This window comes from Hylaeus anthracinus, unplaced genomic scaffold (assembly GCF_026225885.1).
Source record: "Hylaeus anthracinus isolate JK02 unplaced genomic scaffold, UHH_iyHylAnth1.0_haploid 11985, whole genome shotgun sequence".
Lineage (NCBI taxonomy): Eukaryota > Metazoa > Arthropoda > Insecta > Hymenoptera > Colletidae > Hylaeus > Hylaeus anthracinus.
Window position 1 is genome coordinate 10375434 of NW_026534333.1, and position 22270 is coordinate 10397703.

The 22270-nt window shown below is 44.1% G+C and overlaps 2 protein-coding genes and 1 long non-coding RNA gene across 3 annotated transcripts; all 3 read right to left on the minus strand.

Annotated features, from left to right (window-relative positions):
- Nucleotides 1–3227: 3227 nt before the first annotated feature.
- LOC128887236 (uncharacterized) lies at nt 3228–6946 on the minus strand. The gene is made up of 2 exons (XR_008459991.1): nt 6609–6946; nt 3228–6367 (listed from the first exon to the last, which is right to left on the minus strand). It is a non-coding gene; the product is annotated as an uncharacterized LOC128887236 (long non-coding RNA).
- A 2210-nt stretch (nt 6947–9156) lies between these two features.
- LOC128887219 (protein hairy) lies at nt 9157–15606 on the minus strand. The gene is made up of 3 exons (XM_054142880.1): nt 15276–15606; nt 13560–13787; nt 9157–12537 (listed from the first exon to the last, which is right to left on the minus strand). The coding sequence occupies exons 1-3, from the start codon at nt 15459–15461 to the stop codon at nt 11374–11376; spliced, it is 1578 nt and encodes a 525-aa protein (XP_053998855.1). The 5' UTR covers nt 15462–15606; the 3' UTR covers nt 9157–11373.
- On the minus strand, nt 15463–17035 carry LOC128887232 (uncharacterized protein DDB_G0271670-like). The gene has a single exon (XM_054142912.1). It carries the CDS (start codon nt 16051–16053, stop codon nt 15463–15465), a length of 591 nt encoding a protein of 196 aa, XP_053998887.1. The 5' UTR covers nt 16054–17035.
- Between the last annotated feature and the right edge of the window lie 5235 nt (nt 17036–22270).

Below are 22270 nucleotides of genomic sequence, written 5' to 3' on the forward strand. Positions count from 1 at the left end.
GAGAGAGAGAGAGAGAGAGAGAGAGAGAGAGAGAGAGAGAGAGAGAGAGAATTAAAGAATGCGCGAGTGCGAGTTGTGTACATACAATCGGCGATGGGATTAATATGATACGTATCGAGGATGTTCAAATAATTCGATGTCCATGTATATTATTTAGAGGAAAGCGACCAATGACGAAAGCTTTGCTGGTTTTGTTATATAGTTCCTGATGATAAGTGGTCCCTGACTACTTCGAAATAGTGTCGTGAAAGAGTGTCGTAATTTGTTATTTATCATGAGACGCGTTTATTTTCATATTCGTGATTTGTGAGATTGCGAATGTCCCCCCTTCTCTTCGATACACAGTTACTCCCATAAGTATTCCTACCCCCTATATCGATTAAAAAAAATCTAAATTAAATAACAGTTTTCATCTATTCAAATAAATGTTTCGTTATAATTACGTATTCATAATAATGAAATAATTATTTGAAAATATCAAACCTATCATTCAATTTAAACATATTTCTTTAATAGATGTAGAAGGTACGAATATTTATGGGCCCGACTGTACGTAGTGTATAAAATAAAGAGGTTTTCATTATTTGTTCATAACCAGGAATAGAATTTGAAGCAACGTGAATTCGTGTCAGCGATACTTAAATAATTCAATTAAAATAAAATAAAATTGAATTTTATCATCGATATTAAAAACGCTAACCAAGAAAGACCACTTGGAGTGTCCGACTGGTCGATTTCCTCCGTTACGTGTATATCGACAGAATCGATACGACGTTAGTCCCATCGCTGCATAAAGTCAACACTCCTTCCTTCCCTTTGGATAGCGTTCGACTACCGTGTCGCGTACTTAGGCACGTGTTAGAGAGTCCGTAGACGTTTTTCCTTGAAAGTTACCGCCAGAACGACGCGGCTCACGACGGCCACTCGACGCTGGTCGTCGCCGTGCGACGCCCAGAGACGGCGAATAGCGGACATTCTTCCATCGACGTCGCCCCGGAGAACTTCCGGTCTGCGGTGCGCTTCGACACCTTCGGGGCGGCTCGACGTTGTTTCGTGGCGACTGTTCCTAAAGATAGAGCCACCTACGAAAGTTCTCTTTGAAATAGCTGCATTCTCCAATACGTCTATGATAATACTTGCTACGTTCGGTTACTCGAGGAGAGGAGAGAAGAAACGCCTTTCGTGGCGGGAGTTCCTCGCTTCAGGACTTAATTTTTTCTCCGTTTACAAGGTGCAGTCACCTCCGTCGCTATTTGTTGGTTTACTCGTGAGGATTTTGTAATAAAAATGAATCCAAGCAGGATCGTACTCTGAATAGTTTTAAATTGTGGATACAACGAAGTACTTTTGAATTCCGTAAGCGTGGACGGCTCGGAACGAGGTCGTGTTTGGAACCATTTTTACTTAAAGAACCCCTTCGATACGTTAATGATAAGGATAGATTTTTCATAACGATGCGATGAAAAATATAAACGGAATTGTATCTTTGTTGGCTTTCGACTACTTTCAAATTATTGTAGCAAGACAATTTTCGATCGCATAGTCTACACGAGTCTACGATACCTAAAACATAAATTAAGTCAATGAAGCGGGGAACTGCTGTAATTAGACCCGCGATTGCTACATACATTCGAAACGTTCTCTATATGCATATCAGAGTGTTTCAAAAAATATTGCACATTTTCAAATCTTTTAGTTCATCGAGTGACAGCCAAAAAAAAAATTCCATCTGCCATTATTCTAGAAGAAATTATATTCCTTTGAAACATCATGATGGTTCTTCGAATGCCATAAAACTATCAATATCCATATTTATTGTCGTCGCTATTATTAAAACGCCTGCAACTCAAAACTACGTCACGATTTGTGCAAAACTGATTCGAAATCTACACCGAAACTCCTTCAAAAAAATAACACGCTAACAAAACAATAAGGGCGAGAGGCAAGTTTGCCAACTATATATTAACACACGAACTTCATCTCGACAAAAGTTTCAACCGAGTTACAATGGACGTTTGCACATCTCCCACGCGTTTTGTTTAATTTGGAGGTAATAGTTTGTTTAAACAACGAGAAATAAACGAAGTGCGCCACCAAAAATATGAAGTCACGAAATATGAGAGACAAATATTGAGAAACGCAACCGCGAGAGTTCAAATTTAATTCCAGGTCATATTTACTCGAAGGGAGCGGTAGGGTTAAAAATAACATAAAGCAATGTGAACGAAATACGGAATATTTTTTGAAAGGCTCTGAAACTAGCGATGGGACTGGCACGATTAAACGTCGATGTTCGAGCGATTTAGCATGAAATTAATGCACAGAAATGAGACGATGGCTCCCGGGTCTGACTAATTACGGTATAATCTCCTTCCTACGGCTCTATCTTCTATAGCATAATCTAGGAGATTATATCGTAATTAGTCAGATCCGCTAGCGAAGCTCTCGTTTCTGCGTAGCACTCACAATCAATGGGAAGTATCGGAATGTACCGACATTTGAATTAGTATGCGGTATCGATTTTCGATATCGTGACTTTTGTGATTAATACTTAAACGATACTATCAAATAGGCATTGATGGTATTGTAAGTATATCAAACGAAAGAAACGAAGTCTTCGTAAAACATGCAACTGCACTGTGGAAGAAAATGAATACATAAAGTTATATTATTGTTAAATAATATAGTAACTATTTAAAGTCGTATATGTCTCCCAGTGGTTTGCAAATTTCTCATTTTATATGAGAATTAATTGGAGGGATTGCAATGTTTTCTTTTCAATAATAAATCTTCATAAAATACCGCGTCTTTTCCAGACCTAATTGCTTGACGAACAGAGCGTAAGAAATAATCGGGAAAATGCAGTGCGTGTACAACACGACGTAAACTAATATTGTTGAAGAGTTAAGATTAAATATAAAAGCAACCGAAGTCGAGTAACTTTTGTACATAATAATATTACAGGAATTGTTCCTCTGAAAGAGTTATTATTCAACGAATGAAAATAGTAGAAATCACTGAAACTGATTTTCTTATTTTTATGTCAATGGTATAGTCAATGTATACCAGATTAGGGTAGAGATTCATTACCTCGCGATTACGTTACGATCAATCATGAAATAATCATCCTTGAGATTAACGGTCACCGATCGTTAGCCCGATTAAACGGTAATCCTAATTAATAGACCACGAATGTTTATGCAAATTCCTACCTATTTTCACAAATACAGAAATGAATCGAAACTCAAGCGGAAGCATGTTTCATCTTCTAAACGGTATAGCATGTATAATATTGTTTATGATTAACATATTTTCGTATTTGTGCGGATTTTCATACATTCTCCCATAATTTCACTTACCATAAATGCATAAACATCCGCAGTCTGGTAATTAATAACCAGATTAGACTTCGCCCGACGCTGGTGTTCGCTGGAAGCAACACTCGTTGCTGAATTATTGACGTATCGAAAATCGATACCAAGGAGATACGAGCTGTTGCAATTGACTCGTGTCGGTGCTCTCGCGCTGGTATCGAAACGGTTTGATGCGAAACGACACTTTGTTCACTTTCGTCGTCTGTGCCGAGAGTGTCTACGATTCAGTCCCGTCGCTATACGAAACCATTCTCTATAGACGCGTGAACCACTCGATTTCCTCCGTTGCTGCTCACAGCACAAATCGCTGCGATTTTCGTTTAAAGGTAACGAGTAATAATAGATCTACATAGGTATTGACGACGTTTCCTTCGTCAGCAGTAGTTTTCGCCCGATCATCCATCGATCTCGCGCGAATCTTGGCGACGTTTCGTTCCTTTGTCGCGGAAAGGAAGTTGTTCCGTTGTGGATGATATACGGGCGCACCCCTTCGTCAAATAGAAAATTCTATGCAGGAGACGTAGTCAGAACTTTTCGTATTTTTGGTTAGAAGGGTGTTGAAACTTGTCAAATTTTCTATAAACACGCGGTATATTGAAATTTTGACAGTGTTAAACATAATCTTCTGGACTCGTATTGAGCACAGTGGTAAGTCTATTAACACTTTGACATCGTGTTGCATTGAATAGAACTGTTATTGAACATGTTTATGCACTTATGATAAGTGAAACTATTGGAGTATGTGTGAGGAGATGTGCAAATGCAAAAATGAAGGGTATTTTCATTTAAATTCCAAATCTTGTTTTGTATCTGTGAAAATATGAATTTGCATGAACATCCATAGTTCAGTTACACCTATTCCAGTAGTGTAGATCGTTTGAAGAAACTACAATGAAACTGATAAATTCCCTCAACTTTTTTATCAAAAGCCGAAGCTGTAGTTATTCGAGTACGAAAAGATAAATTGTTCCTGTAGAAGTCAAAGAGTTAATATTTATTATGTATGTTATCCTCCTGTCTATTGGATGGACACTACGACTTACCAGCTGACCAAAAAGAAACGAAACGTTGTAAAATACACGGGTCCGGGAGGACAGGACTTGTAGCCGAAAATCTCAAAGGGCTTTCGTTTCTGTGTCACGTACTGTGACTTTGTACGCTGAAAGAGACTTCAACGTCTCCTGCGCACCTTTGCCAGCTTCGGGCCAAAGAAGGATCCGAAACTTGTATGCTTTGAGACGTTTGTCGCTCTTTCAGTTTTCGCAGAGACTTCGCAGAGAAAAGAATCACTCCGTCTGGGGATGACTGAATCGAACCTACCTTCTTCCCTCGAAAATCTTTTGTAATTCTCGAAAGTAGCGTCTTAAAGACGTGTCCCGGTATACAAGGAGGTCCAGGGTCTAATAATTTTATTTCTTTTCGACGAAGGAGGTTTCTCGTCAAAGGATTTCTGTGCGAACGGTTCCTTTCCGACGGAGCACCTCGCTCGACCGAACAAAATGTTCGCCAAGTGGTCGGGGATGGGCAAACTTTCACGCGAGTAACGGACAAATGAAAGCAACGTATGGCAGTTCATTCGTTAAATGTAATTGGTGTAACAGTTGAACCCTGAAAAGGTTGCAATGGGGAGTCGAATGCAATTCGTACTATATTTTAACGTTTCACGAGAGACTTTTTCTAAGAACTTTCAGATCTGAATTATTTTCTTGCTAAATTTAATGTTTAGGGTTCACTTGGACTAAAATTACTGTGAAAAAAAAATTCTTTTTTAAATTTCTAACAGTGTAGTTAAACGATAGTTTCGGTAATTTTTTAATTTTGTGTCCTTAATTGCAGACGCCAGGTCTGAAAGGGTTAAGAAGGACATGACGTGCAACATTCTACGTAACTTCGAAACGAATTGAGCTGAGCAATCGAAAGTTTTAGGAGTTCTTGTATACGCGTGTATGAATAAACGAACCAAACTTCAAACATAAACGTCAAGTACTTTCGCGTCTTTTATCCGTTTTTCGAAATTTGTATCAAAACAAAAGTTTCGCCCATCCCTGCGAACGATCGCGATCGAGTAGACACGTTCACCGACACATTTGTAAATTAAACCGATGATTGTGGTATCGACGATCGTCCGATAACGCCTTACTATATCATACTCTACTATCCGATAGTTGCGCGCGTTTCGCCCTTTTACCAGCGTTCAAGTAACCTACGACGAGACATCGTGAAATGAACCAAAAAAAAAAAAAATACAAAAAAAGATTGTAAAAAAAAAAGGAATAAAACGAAGAATGAAAAAAATACACGTAAGTGGCAGTAGTACGGCGGTACAGTTGTCCAGCGATTTACTTAGTTTAAGGCTGCGCCAATGACCCCCTTCCTCCCGCCCCATTTTCGATGATGCAATATTACGTAAAACGATGGACGAATAATAACGCGATAATGGAGCAAAGTAATCGTTTCTCGGCGAGGAGAGCGAATGTACGTTCCATGAGTAAGGAACAACGAACGAAAAAGTACGTTTACAACGCTGCTTCGTGTGTATATTTCTTTGCAATCACTGATGTAAATAAATGCAACAGTTTCGAAACGGTCGGTCGAGTCGCTCGACCGACGTCAACTTGACATTTTGTGGTTTATTTTCACACGGATCACCCGTTATCAGTGCGTACATTAATCCCTGGTTCTGTTCCTACACTGGAACACTGGAGAGCTAATCTTTTAGTAGGCAATAAATATTTTTAAAGCGAATGGTAGAAGATAAAAGGGAGCCTAAATTTGTTTCAAATATCCTTGTCTTTTTTATAACAATAACCCATACATCATTTTTATATTATGATCTATATAGTTCTTTCCGTTGCTTTGTTTTACGTAACTCCTTAATTTTGGGATTCTACAGTAAATGAAGGCTCAGTTCGCGTTATCATAACACCACGCCGTACATTACATTCACATTACGTCCAAATCCAATGCATGTCTGTTGGAGCTCTCTGGCCGCCCTATAAATCGTGTACCTCGAGTTAGCTAAACCCGTACTGTATTATTCGCATGCTATTGGCCCTGAGGGCAAATTGTAATTCAAGATGAAAACAAATATGATAACGAGAAAAGGTAGTTGCACATATAACTATTGATAACAATTGTATTGACCAAATGTCTGGATCAATTTCATCGAAATATCCGCAACTTAAAAAAACCAGCATGGTAAAATCTAAGAATTTGAACAGATCAGCGCCTTACCAACTGTAGTTTCATAGAATGGAGCAAGTATCGACTGTAGAAATGAAAGATTCCATTCAGGACGATCTGTGTTGCCTACGGCTCATCAGTTCAATTCAGTTCAGTCGTTTATTTAAGTGATCAGCTTTTTACAATTGGCAAAGCTATTCCACTGTCACTTTCTCTATTTGCTTACGTATGCATTTTATTTCTCATTACAGGTTAATTCCTCTCTTGCATCGTTTTAATACTGTTTGCAGTATCTCTTACTTCTCATCTATTGGAGCCCGCTGGCCCCTCTCTAGCTCGGGTACCTCGGGGTTGCTAAGCCCGTACTGTAGCTTCAAAAAAACACCGCTACAGCCCCTGAGGGCGTACAGCTCATCGAAGGGCGTGGTAAGAGCTGGAAGAACCCCTATTTCACCACTTCCCTGTCAAATTCAATCTTATCGACTGTAAATGGAATAAGATCACAACGCCATACCATAGCGAGGTATGGAAGGAAGCCAGACATTCGATGGAAGGACAAGTATAAAAGAAATATAGTATTCAAATATTCTGTAGAATCGTGTATTCTATATCTTGTTTATAATTGAATATATCACACATTCTGAGACTCGTTACTTTCATTCCTATCGTTGATAACGTTAGATGTGATACCATAATGGTAAAATGAATAGTCTACTCTACCATGGTAGACCTCTTACTCCTATGCGATAATACCGGAATCTGTTACAGCGGAATACTACAATATCGATCGCACTCATTTCTACGTGGCGATAGCTATTGGTAAAGACGGAAGGTGTCACTAATGTTCATAGTACACCACGTACGATATACCGTTTGATTTCGTCATTGCGTGCAAGTTGCGATACGTAACAGAATTCGCAAAACTTTCAACATTTTAATGTTTTATAGATTCTACTAATATTTCTACTAATATTTCCACTGCTATTAATTCAAAAATCGGTAACGTCTTACGAGCGAGAGCGTTTTAATCTATTTTACGGAAAGTCTATCACAAACGTCTATATACAAACTCATTTCTGTAACGTATGAACCGCCGATGATGGAGCAAAATCTATTGTCTGCTTCTTTTTCAAAATATTGTCTTCCCCTTCGGTAACTGTGATTCTACGGTTTTACCAATTTCCATAACTACAGAAAATCGTAATAATTCTCTAAGTAATAAAAATGTCCCACCCTTATCGAGCTATTTATCTTACTATCGAAAAATATCTAAGACAAACAAGGTTCTGCCACCTTCATTTTTCTTTAATAAATTCTCAACAAGTTACTCGTATAAAACATTTTAACCAAAAATTGTCCGTACAGTTACTAATAACTAGCCAGCGTATTTAATGCATTTATGACAGAAACATTTATGAGAAATCGCGGCACGTACGTTTGTACCGGCTATTGCGATTTCTTGTTCCACGCGCAATTATGGTGCTGAACATACATCATACCGTTCGCTTTACCTGTTTGCGCCAACTGTCCGTTGTCAGATCAGCATAATTTCTGTAAATCGGGACACGCTCGAGTCGGTGATGAGTCGCACCGTCGGAACGAAGCTGCGTTGCGTCGATTAATCGGCGAACGGATGCAGAAGGGATGCAGAAGGGATGCACAGAGCGGAGGACAAGTTGGGATGGAGTTTGAATAAGGGTGGGAATAGAGCCGGTGCGTCGGGGGTTAGAGCGACGCGGGGGAGTGCTCGCGTGTTTCGCGAAAAAGAAAAGCGCGGAAGTTCGGCGCGAGTCTCGACGTAACAGGTGGTTAAACTGCTGTAAAACATCTACAGGGGCTGAGGGAAGGTCAGACTTTGCTGTCGAGTGAAAGTGCAAGCGACGCCACTCTATTTCCGTACTTTTCTTCGCCCACTCGAACCCCACGTGTCTTGTAAATTGGCTGTTCGGTGGTGCAGACGTGTGAACGCGAGCTGAAAAATTATTGCACCGTCGTACCTTGGAAAAAAGGTATGACGAGGTTCGAGGACTCTATTTGGAGACGCTACCAAAACTGATTTTCATTGTAAGTTAACACTTTTCCGAACTATTAACACATACGCGACAACTGACGTGAATTCACATCACTTCGAATTCTATTTCTGGATTCTATTTCAAATTATGAAAATCTTTTTATTTGATACACTACATTGGAAAATCAGGCTTCTAAGGTTAAAAGTATACAGAAAAAGCCTCTAGAATAATGATAATAATTAATCTGACGTATCTTAATCATTACACTTTTATTTAACACACTGTAATTTATTATTATTTCTTTTAATTCTAAAGCACCTGTCTCAAAATCGTCATAAGTCACGAAGTATTATGATACCCCGCCTCTAAAAAATCTCAAAGTGTGTCTTACTTAATCTGACGTCTTCTACATTTGCTGTTCTCCTAGTATAAATACACCTAATAATTAACAAACCTGAACATGGTTGCCCTTCCTTCTCCCGTTGATGTTGTTGCCCCATGCTGAAAAGATCCTCAAATTTGCAACGCTCGAGAAGGATGTATGAAAAGATGATCACAAGGTATTAATCGATAGATCTTACAGCGTCTCACGAGTTAGTATGTACATACGTTTATATTGACCGATGTCTAAGTACATTGAATAATGAATTCGAGTCTCAACATAGCAATTACGCGGATTCGGTTGGGTCAGAACCGTGATTCACCTAAAACCTGAAACGTCGCTCATTGCAAAACACATTCGCTACAGATTCGTTCGCGCTCCTTTCATACCTTCTACGCTATTTTGTACGCGTATACACCTAGTTAACATCAAAATAAATCTATACTCGGCATCGCTTATAATTCCGAACGGGGCTATGTACACGACGGCGGAATAAAGTAGTACTATGCGCGGCACCACTGGTTGCCCGCATTCTAAAACGTGCTAGATGCTTTCTCATATACATGTACGCGAGATCGTTATCTTTCAACGTTTCGAACAGGTAACCAGGGCCGAATTAAGAGTGTCCAGGCCCCCAAGCTACGGGTACCGCGTGCAACCACGATATTCTCGGATGGAGAAACAAAGTTACAGAACGATCAACCTGCACTTTTGGACGAAAATATTTTCTGAAGGAAATCTTTTATTTTATTTCTGGTATTTATTTTTCTTAAGGTAGTTTGAACTTCCCGAATCTGCTGTTTTATAAAATCGCGCAATTTATTTTTAATTATTTACTTGGGGTTACGGTAGAACGAAACGGTGCAGGAACTAATTTGGATGGTACGTACCAGTCAATACCAAAAATATTCGTAACCTTTATTGAAGAAGTTTGATTAAATTAGATACTAATTTTGATATTATCGAACGAATGTTTCATTATAAATATGTATACGAACAAGCTTGTACATGTATATATATTTATATAAACATACACTTGGAAACATCAAACCTACCATTCAATTTAAACAAATTTCTTCGATAGCCATAGAGGGTACGAATATATATGGGACTGACTGTATTTCCTTTGTCTTGTATGTCTTTTCTGAATATTCTTCTTTTTTGGTGTGAGCCAAAGGAGGACCGAAGAAAGGTTGAGACAATATGTCAGACTGCCATGCGAAACCAAGAAATCTGTAGTAGCGTGAACTATTACATTGCGATGTTGACACTTTACCGACTGGTATATTCCTAACACGGTATGAATTATGAAATATAATAATCAGATTTTATTAAAATCAAAAATAATATTGAATAGGTCGGTAAAGCGTTAATTATTACGAAACCGTAATATTACAAACGTAATACGAAAATGAAATACAAAAACTCATTTCGGGAACGCATCTGAAAATAATTTTACTGTCGATCTAATCGACCTAGAGTCCACCTATCAAACAATAAATATTACAATGCGTAACGTGTTACACTTTGGTGGCCCTCGAATTGCTCGAGGCCCTTGGGAGGCCTTTAACACGTTGGTCGCCACGTCACCCAGAAATGAATGACAGGTCTTTCCATTAAGGAACTAAAATGTTTCATCCCAAAGATGTGAGAATAACAAAAATAAATCTGGACAAGTTTCGTGTACTTGGCGACGTTAAAAAATGAATTACTGCGACAAATGTTAAATTATCGAATCTTCGATAGTCTCGCGACGAAATATCAACTTTATAGACGTTGTCACGAGTTTCGGCAGCCAACGTGTTAATTCCTATAGCCCGCGTCTTAATCCGGCCCTAGAGATAACGATACACTCATCTCTAAGACGTCGAACGATTTTTCAATGTTTGCTGCTCTTCCCTCTTCTTCTATCCAGCCGGAAGTCTCCTTCGAGTCTCTGGGTGACACCAAAAGCCTGAAGACCGGTTTAGAGCAGCGAATCTAAACAGTTTCGGGACACTTACCCGGCTTGCTTCTTGGAGCAATCGTTGCGAAAGTTAAAGATTGCTCGGGGTTTGCGAGTTACTCTTGGGTTAACGATGCACAAGCACACGATCGAGGTGTCCGTCCTCGGCGAGAGGAGGACCATCGTCGTCGGATGGACTCCTGCTCGCGGTTATCGACGACGATAACGCGTGACACATCCTTTTCCTCGACGCGGACACGTTTCACTCTGGACGGTCGCGCGGATGCGAATAGTCCGTCGATTACCGATACATCGAGGTGACCCGACAAGCGTCGTCTTATCGGTGGCACGCTCGAACATGTCCTACCGTATCGTCCGATAACGACACTCGCAAACAGACGCGCCGTCCTGCCGTGACGCTGGGTGACCTAATTCGCCGATACACGGGGGAAGGAATCGTTGGTCGCGTTCGAGGGTTTACCAAGGCCTCCACATTCCCTCCTCGTCCCTGACGGGTTGCTGGGGCAGCGGCGACGGCGTGCGTATCCCCGTAACGAAATCTCCGCTCGCGTGACTGGAAGGCCTGTCGTCGTGCGCGATCGCTTGGTCCTGGGGCAAACGAGTCGCGTATTGCTGCTGCTGCTGCTGCTGCTGGATGTTGTGCTCGATCCCGTTGACGGGCAGAGCGGTTCTGTTGCTCGTTTTCAGTTTCTTCGACGTGGTGGTGAAGTCAAGCGGCTGCTCGGGAGGCTCGAGCCTTGGACTTTTGTTAGGCTTTGAACCGGACGTGGGGTTCGCGGCGAAGGTAGACACGGGGGCAGATGCGGAAACGGAAGCGGAGACGGAAGCGTTGGCGGACGTGGCGGCGGCTGCGGCGGCGGCGGCAACAGCAGCGTTAGCGGCAACAGAGGCGGCGTCCTGCCACTCCTGCATCTCCTCGTGGGGACGTTTCGCGAGCTTGTCGGTCGCCTTTAGCAGCGACATGTTGGTCGCGGCCCATATCGCCGTGGGCGGGTTGGGACCGATGCTGATGCCGTTCGCGGCGGCGGCGGCTGCTAATTGAACGTAATGACTAGGGAGAAGGAAAACGACCTGGCCGTCGGGCAGCCTCGACGGTATCACTTGAACGACCGACAGCATGTTCGGATTTTGCTGCGAACCGGAGGCTGCCTGATCGATCACCGGTATACCAGGCGGCGGGGGAGGCGGGGGCGGATGATGGTGAGAATCGAGGGTACCGGGATTTAGCTGACCGAAGGCAGACGTCGGCCGACTGTTGCCGCCGCTACTGCTGCTGCTGTTATTGTTATTTTCGTCGCCGGCAGTAGTACTACTGTCCGGCCTGGCCGGCTCGATGTCCGGAATCTCCGCTTTTATCAAGCCGGCCGGATTCAGAGCTGTACTGCAGTGCGCGGTCGGCGGCACGTGGTGCTCCAACGGACCGGGACTACCCGCGCCCGTCACTCGATCCGTCACGCTTCCGGGACTGCTGCCTAATCCGCTATCCGGCCTCGAACCCAGATCCAAGTCCAATTCTGACACGCAACTGTCCAAGTGTCGCAATAACCTTTGTTTCACCGCTGGGTCCATCGGCGTCGTGTTCCCGGTGATTATGTCCGGGGCATCGAGGTATCGACTTACCTGCAACACCACGCTCAGATATGGACGTGTCTCGACGGGAACACCGGAATCGTTTAAGGTGGATGCGGTCAGGGTCGTCGCCAGTGGACGGACTGACGCAACGTCTACCGATATAGTTGATATTAACCGAGGATTTCCGAAAATACTGGAGGGGACACTGGAAATATCGCTCATTAGTATTCGAACGATCCACTCTTCGACCTTTACTCTGCCTTTGAAACACGAGGAATTGTATTATGAGTATTATTTGAATTAACCGTTTGATTGGCAATTTTGCTTTACGAAAATGACGTCAATATCTAATCCACATTGATTTATTTGTGCACTTGGATTTTGTTTCAAGTTTTATTCACATGCCGTTAAACGTTAATGAAATGTACATTTTTGTTTACAATCATGCACTTAAAGGGTTGATAATCTGGGAATAGGCGAAAACGTGTACTTTGGGATAGAAGATATAGTCAATGACCCAGGCATGAGGACAGGTACCTCATAGGCTGCATAACGCACGCAAATATTAGTGATCCACTCGATCCTCAAAGAAGCTAGTAACTTCTAAAAGTCAGAAGGAGCCTCGGTTAATATCAACTACGAAGAACCAGGCTCTAAATGCCTCAAATGTTTTAATATGTGTCGATGATACTGAAGTAAATTCAATATTAAAGTAATTAATGGGAAATATTGATAGGCATCAAGATCTGAGGTAGTTGCAAATATTGTTTGATACGGAGACCTTTAATTAATAGATTATGCAGTTTGATACCAAGTAGATATTAATACCGAAATAAATAATACCGATTGAGCATTAATACACCGATTCGATTAATTTCTAACGGTAACTGAAGGCTTCGTTTGTATTTATGTCACAGAAAGAGAGAAATTAATAAGAAAATCAAACTGTCAGACTATCTTGCCAAAAAAAGTAATGTATTACTATGAATTATTATGTGAAAATAAAAATAGTGCATTCATTTTCCATCAAGAATCATCGTTCGATCGGCTGCAACATCTCGAAAACTTACCTCTCTGGAGCAATCTTGGTAGCCAGCTTTATACCTCGATAAGCCAGGCTGAGCAAGAGATCTCTGCCTTTGTAAATGCCGAACTGTTAATTCTAATATGTCAGCTTTCTCAAGCTTGCTATGCTTCGTGTTCTCCAGCCGGGCGCTGTCAAGGATAAGCGCCTTCAGCGCCGCCAGCGACTGATTGATCCTCGCTCGCCGTCGCTTTTCCATTAGTGGTTTGTTAGCCTAAAAGGTAACGATTTTTTTTTTTAGAACAAGAGAACCAAGGCTATCGAGTTACAGTTATTACGAAAAACGTTCAGAAAGCGTACATAACGTAATAATTTATATTTATATCCCTTAAAGTCGAGAATTTTGTATTGTACAATGTATACACTTCAAGAACCTCAGAACGTCCAGCAACTGATTCTGCATCCCTTCTTTTCTTACTAAATTAATGAGACAAAACCATAAGAAATATAAAATGCATTATAAACAACGCCACATAGCAGATTCAACGATATAGTTGGAGGGGACGAAAAGTGAAGGAATGTGGTCTAATATGCTAATGATACGGTGATTATATAAATGAACGACAATCGCTACTCCGATCGATTGAACTTTGCCTATCGATTTCTGTACTCTTGCGTAGATTACGATCGATGGTAGATATAAGGTAGGATGATTCCACGCGTACTTTTTTTATTTACCAAACGATTTCCGCAATATGCTTAAACGAATGTAACGTTTTAATTGTCAAGTGAACGTCGTATGCATTGGATAACGACTCCTGAGTAGAATCAGACGTTACGGTCAGACTTCGTAAGACCTGCATCTACTTCCTGCTAGGGCCACATTTCCCCGATAACTTTCTGAATCCTGAATTTAGTCTTAAAATGAACAAGGCATTCTTACTATTTGACCCAAATAATTTTAGATATAACGAATACAATTAATTTTTAAGCATTGCGATATATGTATATGTAACAAGGATATTTATTTATATTAATAACGGACTCATTTCTAGTTTACCAGTCTATCCCTAGCCCACATTATCGTTATCCTTATCGTGTCTTAAAATCGTTGAAGTTAAATTTCCAATCAGAACTTTTACGATTAGCGAGATGCACCTACTCCTTATATGTGCACGATAATATTCCCGCGCTTTTTTACTCGCGCGGGTATTAGGACGAAATGGCCATAGCACGTCGAATTCCCATAGAAATGGAAACAAGAAAATCGGGAGAAGAATCTACAACGCTTACATCTCACATTCAAGATGTTCGCTCAGAATGCAGGAGCATCGATATTAGGGTTAGGTTGTGAAACAGCTGTTTCTGAACCTCGCCAATTTATCGTAGTACAATCATAGTCTACGTATACGTTATATCTATTTAATTTTGCGGCTGTTGAATAAATAGAAAGGAAGAATCACTATCGACATAAATATCCCCTTCCTTGATGTTACGATGTGCCCAAAACATGTATGTATGTTAATTTCTATTTCTCCCGAAATTTAGAAATAATTTTGAAAAACGCGGAAAATCATGAAGCAGTGCTGCCATTATGTTTTGTAAGAAAGAATCAAATTAAATTTCCATAGAGCGGCTATGTAACTACGATTAAACTGATACCAAACAAATTCTACAACAATAATAAAATTATAAATACGACGAATAAAAAAGAAATCGGTATAATATCCAAAAGAGAACCTCGTAAAGAAACTTTACTCACTCGACGACCGTCCGAGTGTTTAGGGCTCGGGCTGAGACTAGGACTGGGACTAGCGGTCGGGCTGGGTCCCTGATGCGCGCTCTGTTGATGCTGTGACTGTTGGTGATGGTGGTGGTGGTGTTGTCTGTGACTATTGCCGCCCGATTTCTTCTCCTGATGCCTCAACGAGTGAAGACGAGCGGTCATCTTAGTAGGCCACGTGGGCCCTTGGCTGCGGCGACAGCAATGGAAGTGACGATGATAACGGGGACAATAACAACAACAACAATGGCAACAGCGACGGTGATAACGAGAACGACGGCGACGGCGACGGTGACGACGACGACGACGACGACGACGAGGACGATGATAACGACGGCTGCGGCGACGACGACAACAACGGCTGCGATGGCGGCAACGAAGACGACAACAACAACGATGACGGCGGTCGCAGCGGTGAGGGCGGCGACCGCAACGACGACGGCGACCGCAACGACGACGGCGGTCGCAGCGGTGACGAGGGTGTCGAAAGCGATGACGGCGGTGACGTTGACGACGACGACGACGACGACGACGACGACGACACCGACGACGACGACGACGACACCGACGACGGCGACGACGACGGCGACGACGGCGACGACGACGACGACGACGGCGACGGCGACGACGACGACGACGACGGCGACGACGGCGACGACGGCGGCGGCAGTGGCGTCGTTGCTAAAGACGGTGGTGGTGGCAAAGTTGATCTCAATGCCCAAAGTAATCGGCCTGACACAGCTGAGACACTCAGCATTTCGCGTCCGAGGAAGCTACGTAGCACTACGCTGGTTTGATATCAAAGCTCACTCACTCGCGGGTAACACGCGGCTATCATCCTGTAGTATTTCTGAACACAACGTGGGATGTTAGTACGCAGCCGCTCGGTTATCACAGTGTAAATATCATTACGTCCGCGAACGATACACGTGTTCCGTCAGCTGGACTCTGCAGTCGCTTCTTATTCCACTCGAAGCGAACACGTCCCGCCCCACTCTGTAACAACAACCCCTAGATGGAGGCGCGCGCTTTCCACGCGGTCTATGCACGCGACTCGATCACCGAACTTCCAACCGGAGAGTTTGAAAGTTTTCACTCGATCCCGAGCAGAGGCACATTCTGGGCGCAAACCCCGCAACCACGTGGCCTCGTCACGCGTTACACTCACAACCACAAATTTACTTCCCGCCGTTCATCCCCGGGCACCGGTACGCTGTCGTTTGATCCATTGTTTCCTTCACAGCACTCATTTCATTCACTCATTTCGGAGTTAACCGTCCCAACAACTGTGCTTCGTAGATTCGACAGTCTCCTTGGCGGGTCCACCGACGAAATCTTCACTCTCCTTGCGTTTAAAAAAAAAAAGGGGGCTGAGGGGCCTAAGGGTTGGATCTCGCTTTGAGATATATCTCGCAGAGATGTCTCATTCGTCGCGATACACTTGGCTACCCCGCCGCGTGGATACGTGGGCATATGAGAAAAGAAAAGTTTCTTTCGGTAACGTTCGCGTAGAACAACATTAAAACGTGGAATTCTTTACGAGGAATTGGAGAATCGTTATTTTTCGTGGTACTCGTGAGAGCTTGTATCGAAAAATATCTTCGATTCGATGTTTTCCCGTTTCTATCGTTTCCCGCCTCGCAAGTATCGTCGCTGTCCTCGCTCGACGAGCGACGGTGACGGACTGTGAGCCGACGAGCGGTAGCTGGCTGCTCTCCGCCGAGATTCGCGGGTGTGTGAGTGCAGGCGAGAAGCCGGGGGCCGCGCGCGGAGGATCGCGCCGCGGTTGATCGTGCGTGAGGCGGGGGTCGGTTGGTGGCTGCTTGCCAGAGCCGCTGCCGTCAAGGGGCCGAGAGGGAGAGGATGAGGCTCGCTTGCCCGCTCACGCGCGCCCTTGCCTACGGCTACGTGTGCTCCTCTCGTTTCTCTCTCGTCCTCTCTCTTTCTCTCTCTATCTCTCTCACTCTCTCTCGTTCTCTCGTTCTCTCGTTCTCTCGTTCTCTCGCTCTCTGCCACCGTTTCTCTCGCTCTTCGTCTCCGTTTCTCTCAGTCCTAGGGAATTGCTAGTTGTACCCGACCTACCTTGATCTCTTTTTTTCTCTCGTTCTCAGTGCCGCTTTAGCGCCTAACTACGCGATGTGTCGCTGAAACCGGCTACCAATTTGAATCGCCTCTAAATCCCGCAGCCTCCCTCCCGCCCTAACCTGTCGAAGCAACATTTTAATATTAAATTTCATCGTCAGAGAGGCTGTCGTATCTTAACGGATTACCGTTCGGCGCCTTCGTTGTCCGACTCTCGCTTCTGTCGGGCGAAATACAGTCGGTCGCGAAAATATTCGGACACTGTTTGATATTTCGATCGATGGCTTGAGTAGGTGGTGCGTTGGACGAATGAAAGAAACGTGTGGTGTGATATGCAAGGATATAGTTTCTAGTTAACGATTTAGCTTGGAGGCGTTTTTGGACCAATAGTCGAAATACAATATATGATAGTTGTGTAAATTGTCTGGTTCTGATCGAATATGACATCGCGAGGCTGGATGGAGTTAACGAGTAACGAATAGGCGATTATTTGTATTTTATTCGGGAATTATATGTATATAAGATGCTTTACACCTGTTGTGGCTTGCTTTTTGTTATAATCGTGATGTATATTACGTTAAGTCCACTTTTGTGTTATAATTGGAGAAGATGCAACTGCTGAAGATTAAGACAGGTGAATCTATTTGGTTTTCTTCCACTCATTTTAAAACCATACTTGGTAGATAATTGTAGCGTTTTCTTGGACGCGACTGTACGATTAACAACTCGGATCCAACGGATCGATCTACCTATCGCTCATCGGGCATCAGGCAATTATAATTACGAGCATAAAAAGAAATGACGTTCGAGAGAGCAATCGACCGCAGGCACTGAAATTAGAAATTCAAAGTGCGTCGAATCCGCAGAGCGCGACCAAGGATTTCCTTTTCGTAAAAGCAAAAGGATCGTGAAACGAGACTCCGACTGTCACTGAATTTAGTAAAAAAAAAAGAAGAAAAAAACGGAAAAAAATTTTAAACCAAGCGCCCGTCGAAAAATCGGGGAAACGAAGAATTCCGCATTACACGCATCAAACGATGAGCATCGTCGCTGTCCGCGACGTCCTTTAATCTCCCTCCGTCTGACCGTCTGTCTGGGCTGTCCCTGACTGACGGCATGCCCGTTTCTCTCTCGCCTCGCTTCTGTTTTCTTGTTCGCTCGTTCGCTTCGTCCTTTCTGGCTCGGGCGTCTCTCGCGCCACGGGAACGAAAAGGCGGCGATGGTAACGGGCGACGGGTCGTGTGCGTGCGACTGGATATGGACGAGGATAACGCCGCGGCGCAGGGAATTACGACGACTTGCCGAAGAAAGGTGGGAGGAGGAGAGGTGGGGGCGGATGATGGCTCGTTGTCGGTGCTGGCACGGCACGAGCGAGCACGGCGTGGTCCTGAAGTGGCGTGGCTCGATGGTGCGGCGGAGGTTGGGGGGCAGCGACGTGGCACGGCGTGGCACGGCGTGGCGCGAGGGGTGGCGGCGTGGCACGAATCGACTCCGCTCGACGCAGCGGCGGTGGTCGAGGGAGAGGAGCAAGTACCGTCACAGGCCAAGCTCGATCCGTGCTGTTCGGCTCGCCGAGGCGATGAGCCCTCGAGGCGGGTGGCGGGTGGCGGGTGACGGGTGGTGGGCGCCTGGCGGCGGGCAGCGGTCGAGAGGCAAGAAGGGCGGTGGCGTGCGGCGTGCGGCGAGACGGGCGGCGGCCGCTTCACGGTTGATAGGGACAGAGAAAGAGCGAAACGGTCGAACGGATGGACCGTAGAGACCTAACCCGACCGTGAGGCGTGTGGCGAGTGTGTTGAAGAGCGATGAGGCGACGACGCTCGAGGGGAAACGAGAGAAGCAGAGGAGGTAAAGAAGAAACGAGAGAGAGAGAGTCGGTGAGCGAGGAAGCGTGTGAGCCGGTAAGGCGACGAAGGCGGGGTCGGGTGGCGGAGGCGGGAGGCGGCCGTCGGCACGCGCGGCGCGAACCGCTCTACCCACGCAACCTAACCAACGTACGTGTGAACGAGCTTGTACGTGAGAGCGTGCGTGTCAGGCTGACTGCCCCCGGCCTCTGCCTCTGCGTGCCAGCGTGCCGGCCTGTCGGTCGCTCTCTCGGCCGCCGCGGCGTGTCAGCGTGCCGTTTCCTCTGCCTACGTGTACACCTATGCGTGTGTTCGTGAGCGCGACAAACTGACGTCGCGCTGCACGCGCCTGTTCAATGACAGGGGTGGTCAATCGTTCCGACGTTTCGTGACGCGAAATTGATCTCCGACGGCTACGAACGGTTGCGATGCCGAAGGATTGTCGGAAAACTTGTGACACGCGAGTTTATTTTGATTATATACGAACATTTACGATGCAAAGTATTCCTCGAGCTTCTCGAATTCGTTGAACGAAACGGTGGCCGAGTGGTCAAGCAAACAGCACCGCGGTTCAAACTTTTGTAACCCAAATGCTCTACGAATAGAACGATCTACCTATTCGAACATTCTATTATTTAAACGGTGCGTTTTTTTATAGAATGTGTCTCGTTTGTGTAATATTTCCTTAAGAAGGCTGACTATAATGTCTGACCCAATACGTCTTTTTTTACTTTCTTCTCCGCAAACACCTTTCTTTCTTTGGATAACAATGACATGGTACCAAACATTAATTCATAATACGTGTCCGTATACTTTTGATTGTCTACAAAAATGTCAATCCTTAAATAACCTACTCCAAAATAACATGTTTCAGTAGTTTTAATAAAAATTCACTCTGACATAGACATCAAGTGTGCCCTGATTTTTCATGCCACCCAATTTAAGAATTTAAAATAAATTCTCAAATTTAATCCTAACAGGCCCCTTATACCTAAAATCTGGCGATATCAAATTCTCAACCTGAATCGTATCAACTCCCAAACAATTCCAGACAAGTGTTTCACACTTTTACCCCCTAAAAAATGGAAATTTCGTTAAGGTTCACTGTATACGTCTAAATCGCATCGAAGACTGCGCGCGATCTACAGTAGGTTTCTGAGCAGGATTGAGACGATGCGACGAAGCAGATCCAGGTCCTCGAGAAACGTCGACAAAAAGAGGCGTCGGGAAACCCGAGAAAAGAAAAGGCAACCGGTGGGAAGTGCGAGGAGAACGCGAAACCGAACTCTAAAACGGAATAGCGTGAACGGTAAAGGCAAAAGGGAGAACAATGGTCGGTGCGGTGGATGGGGAAAGGGCGAGCGAGGGAGGCGGTCGGTCGGAGCTGGGCGGGGTGGCAAAAAGGAAACGAGAGGCGACGGACTATTTTCTCTTGCGGCAAAGACGTGCGCCAGAATACTCGTTGTGCTCGGGGATAGAAGAGGAAAGTAGTGGAATAGCGAGGAAGCAGTCGCGAAACCTAGAACGCGCGGCGGGGGCAAAAAACGGAATCCCCGAAGCTTTTTCGCGGTTGCGGTGTATCGCGCTGTGACCATGCCATGGCCACGCCATTGCCGTGCTGTTACCACGCCGTTATCCCGCCTGTTCCGTGCCACTCCACGCCACGGAGCGCGGCGTGCCGTTTCGCACCGCGTCACACTACACTTCTGCGTAGAGACCTGAGCTCCTCCCTTTCTTTCTCTTTTTGTTATAAACGCTTCGTTTCGTTTCGGTTCCTAGACACGGTTAGGTGAAACCGACGAGGACGTACCACCGCCCACGCAACTTTGTCTACCGGCGCGTTCGAGTATCGTTGACGATACGCTGCCACGTGCTCGTATGCTCGTTCCAAAGGGGAGGGAAGAAAAAAAAAGGGAGGGGTGAGAAAGGGAAGATCGTCGGCAACGAGCGCGGACTCTCGGTGCACGCGTGCAGAGGAACAACCGAGGAATCGCGGCAGGTGGGAGACATTGCTCGGTGGAAGAACAAACGGGGCTCATTAACACCGCTCCGCTATCTCTATCTCTCTATCCGTCGTCGCCGTCGATTCTTTGCCTTTTTTTTCTTGCTCGCATCTTCTCGCCCACTGTGTCTTCTCGAGACGAGCCGCGTCCAATTGTCCTGGGGCCTCGTTTCCGCGAAAGAACAAATATTTCTGACGATCCGATCGAACGATGGGATCGTGGAAACGTGTCTCCGTGGAAACGACGTGACCGCGATCGAAAAACCCACAACCCACAACTTGGGACTGACTTCTATTTGAGTCTCTATGGGAATATATATTGAATAATTATATACAAATAATGTAGTTCAGTATTATCATTATTCGTCAGCTTCTGGCTATCGAATTCGGACCACTCAAACTCTCCTATGTTTTTCATGTTTTTGATCAAATTTAATGGCGTAAATGAGTTCTAATACCCAAGTTTATAAATTATTAAAATGTTATGCACGTCATATTATTAGTATGTGATATTATTATCTCCGCTTGGCTTAATTAGGTCTCGTAACCTATTCAAAACATGTTTCTTATGCCCTGCTGCATCATATCTTTACATCCTCATTATTTTTCCAAATATCTTGAGTATCTCGAGTTTTTTAAAAACGATTGTTTCTCGTTTAAGATATAGTGTCGCAATTACAAAATTAAGATTCTCGCAAGTGATCCAAGCTCGATAGCCAGGAGCTGTACATCTTAGAAAAGCACCATGTTTGCTTATACACAACATTTGATGTCCCCTATCAGTTTTTGAACATCATGTTATCAAAAAGCACACGAAAAACAAACAAAATTTTTGATTTCGTGATTTTTCGACCACGAAGAAATATTTTTGACTTTCTTTTTAAATCCATTATTCCAATCAAAAACATTTGACGTTCATAAGAGAATACTTTATTCGAGTTTCCAATAATAATTGAAAAAGTGGAACTCCATAAATACATTTTCCGTACAGGTGGATTTTTATTTTAACTTTTATTCGAACAGTGAAACACACGTTTGTTGCGTTATTA

Coding starts and splice junctions, on each gene's coding strand:
- LOC128887219 (XM_054142880.1), bottom strand. CDS start 15,461: ATGACCGCTCGTCTTCACTCGTTGAGGCATCAGGAGAAGAAATCGGGC. Junction 13,788..15,275: donor AACACTCGGACGGTCGTCGA/GTGAGTAAAGTT, acceptor GTTACCTTTTAG/GCTAACAAACCACTAATGGA. Junction 12,538..13,559: donor ACCAAGATTGCTCCAGAGAG/GTAAGTTTTCGA, acceptor GTGGTGTTGCAG/GTAAGTCGATACCTCGATGC.
- LOC128887232 (XM_054142912.1), bottom strand. CDS start 16,053: ATGCTGAGTGTCTCAGCTGTGTCAGGCCGATTACTTTGGGCATTGAGA.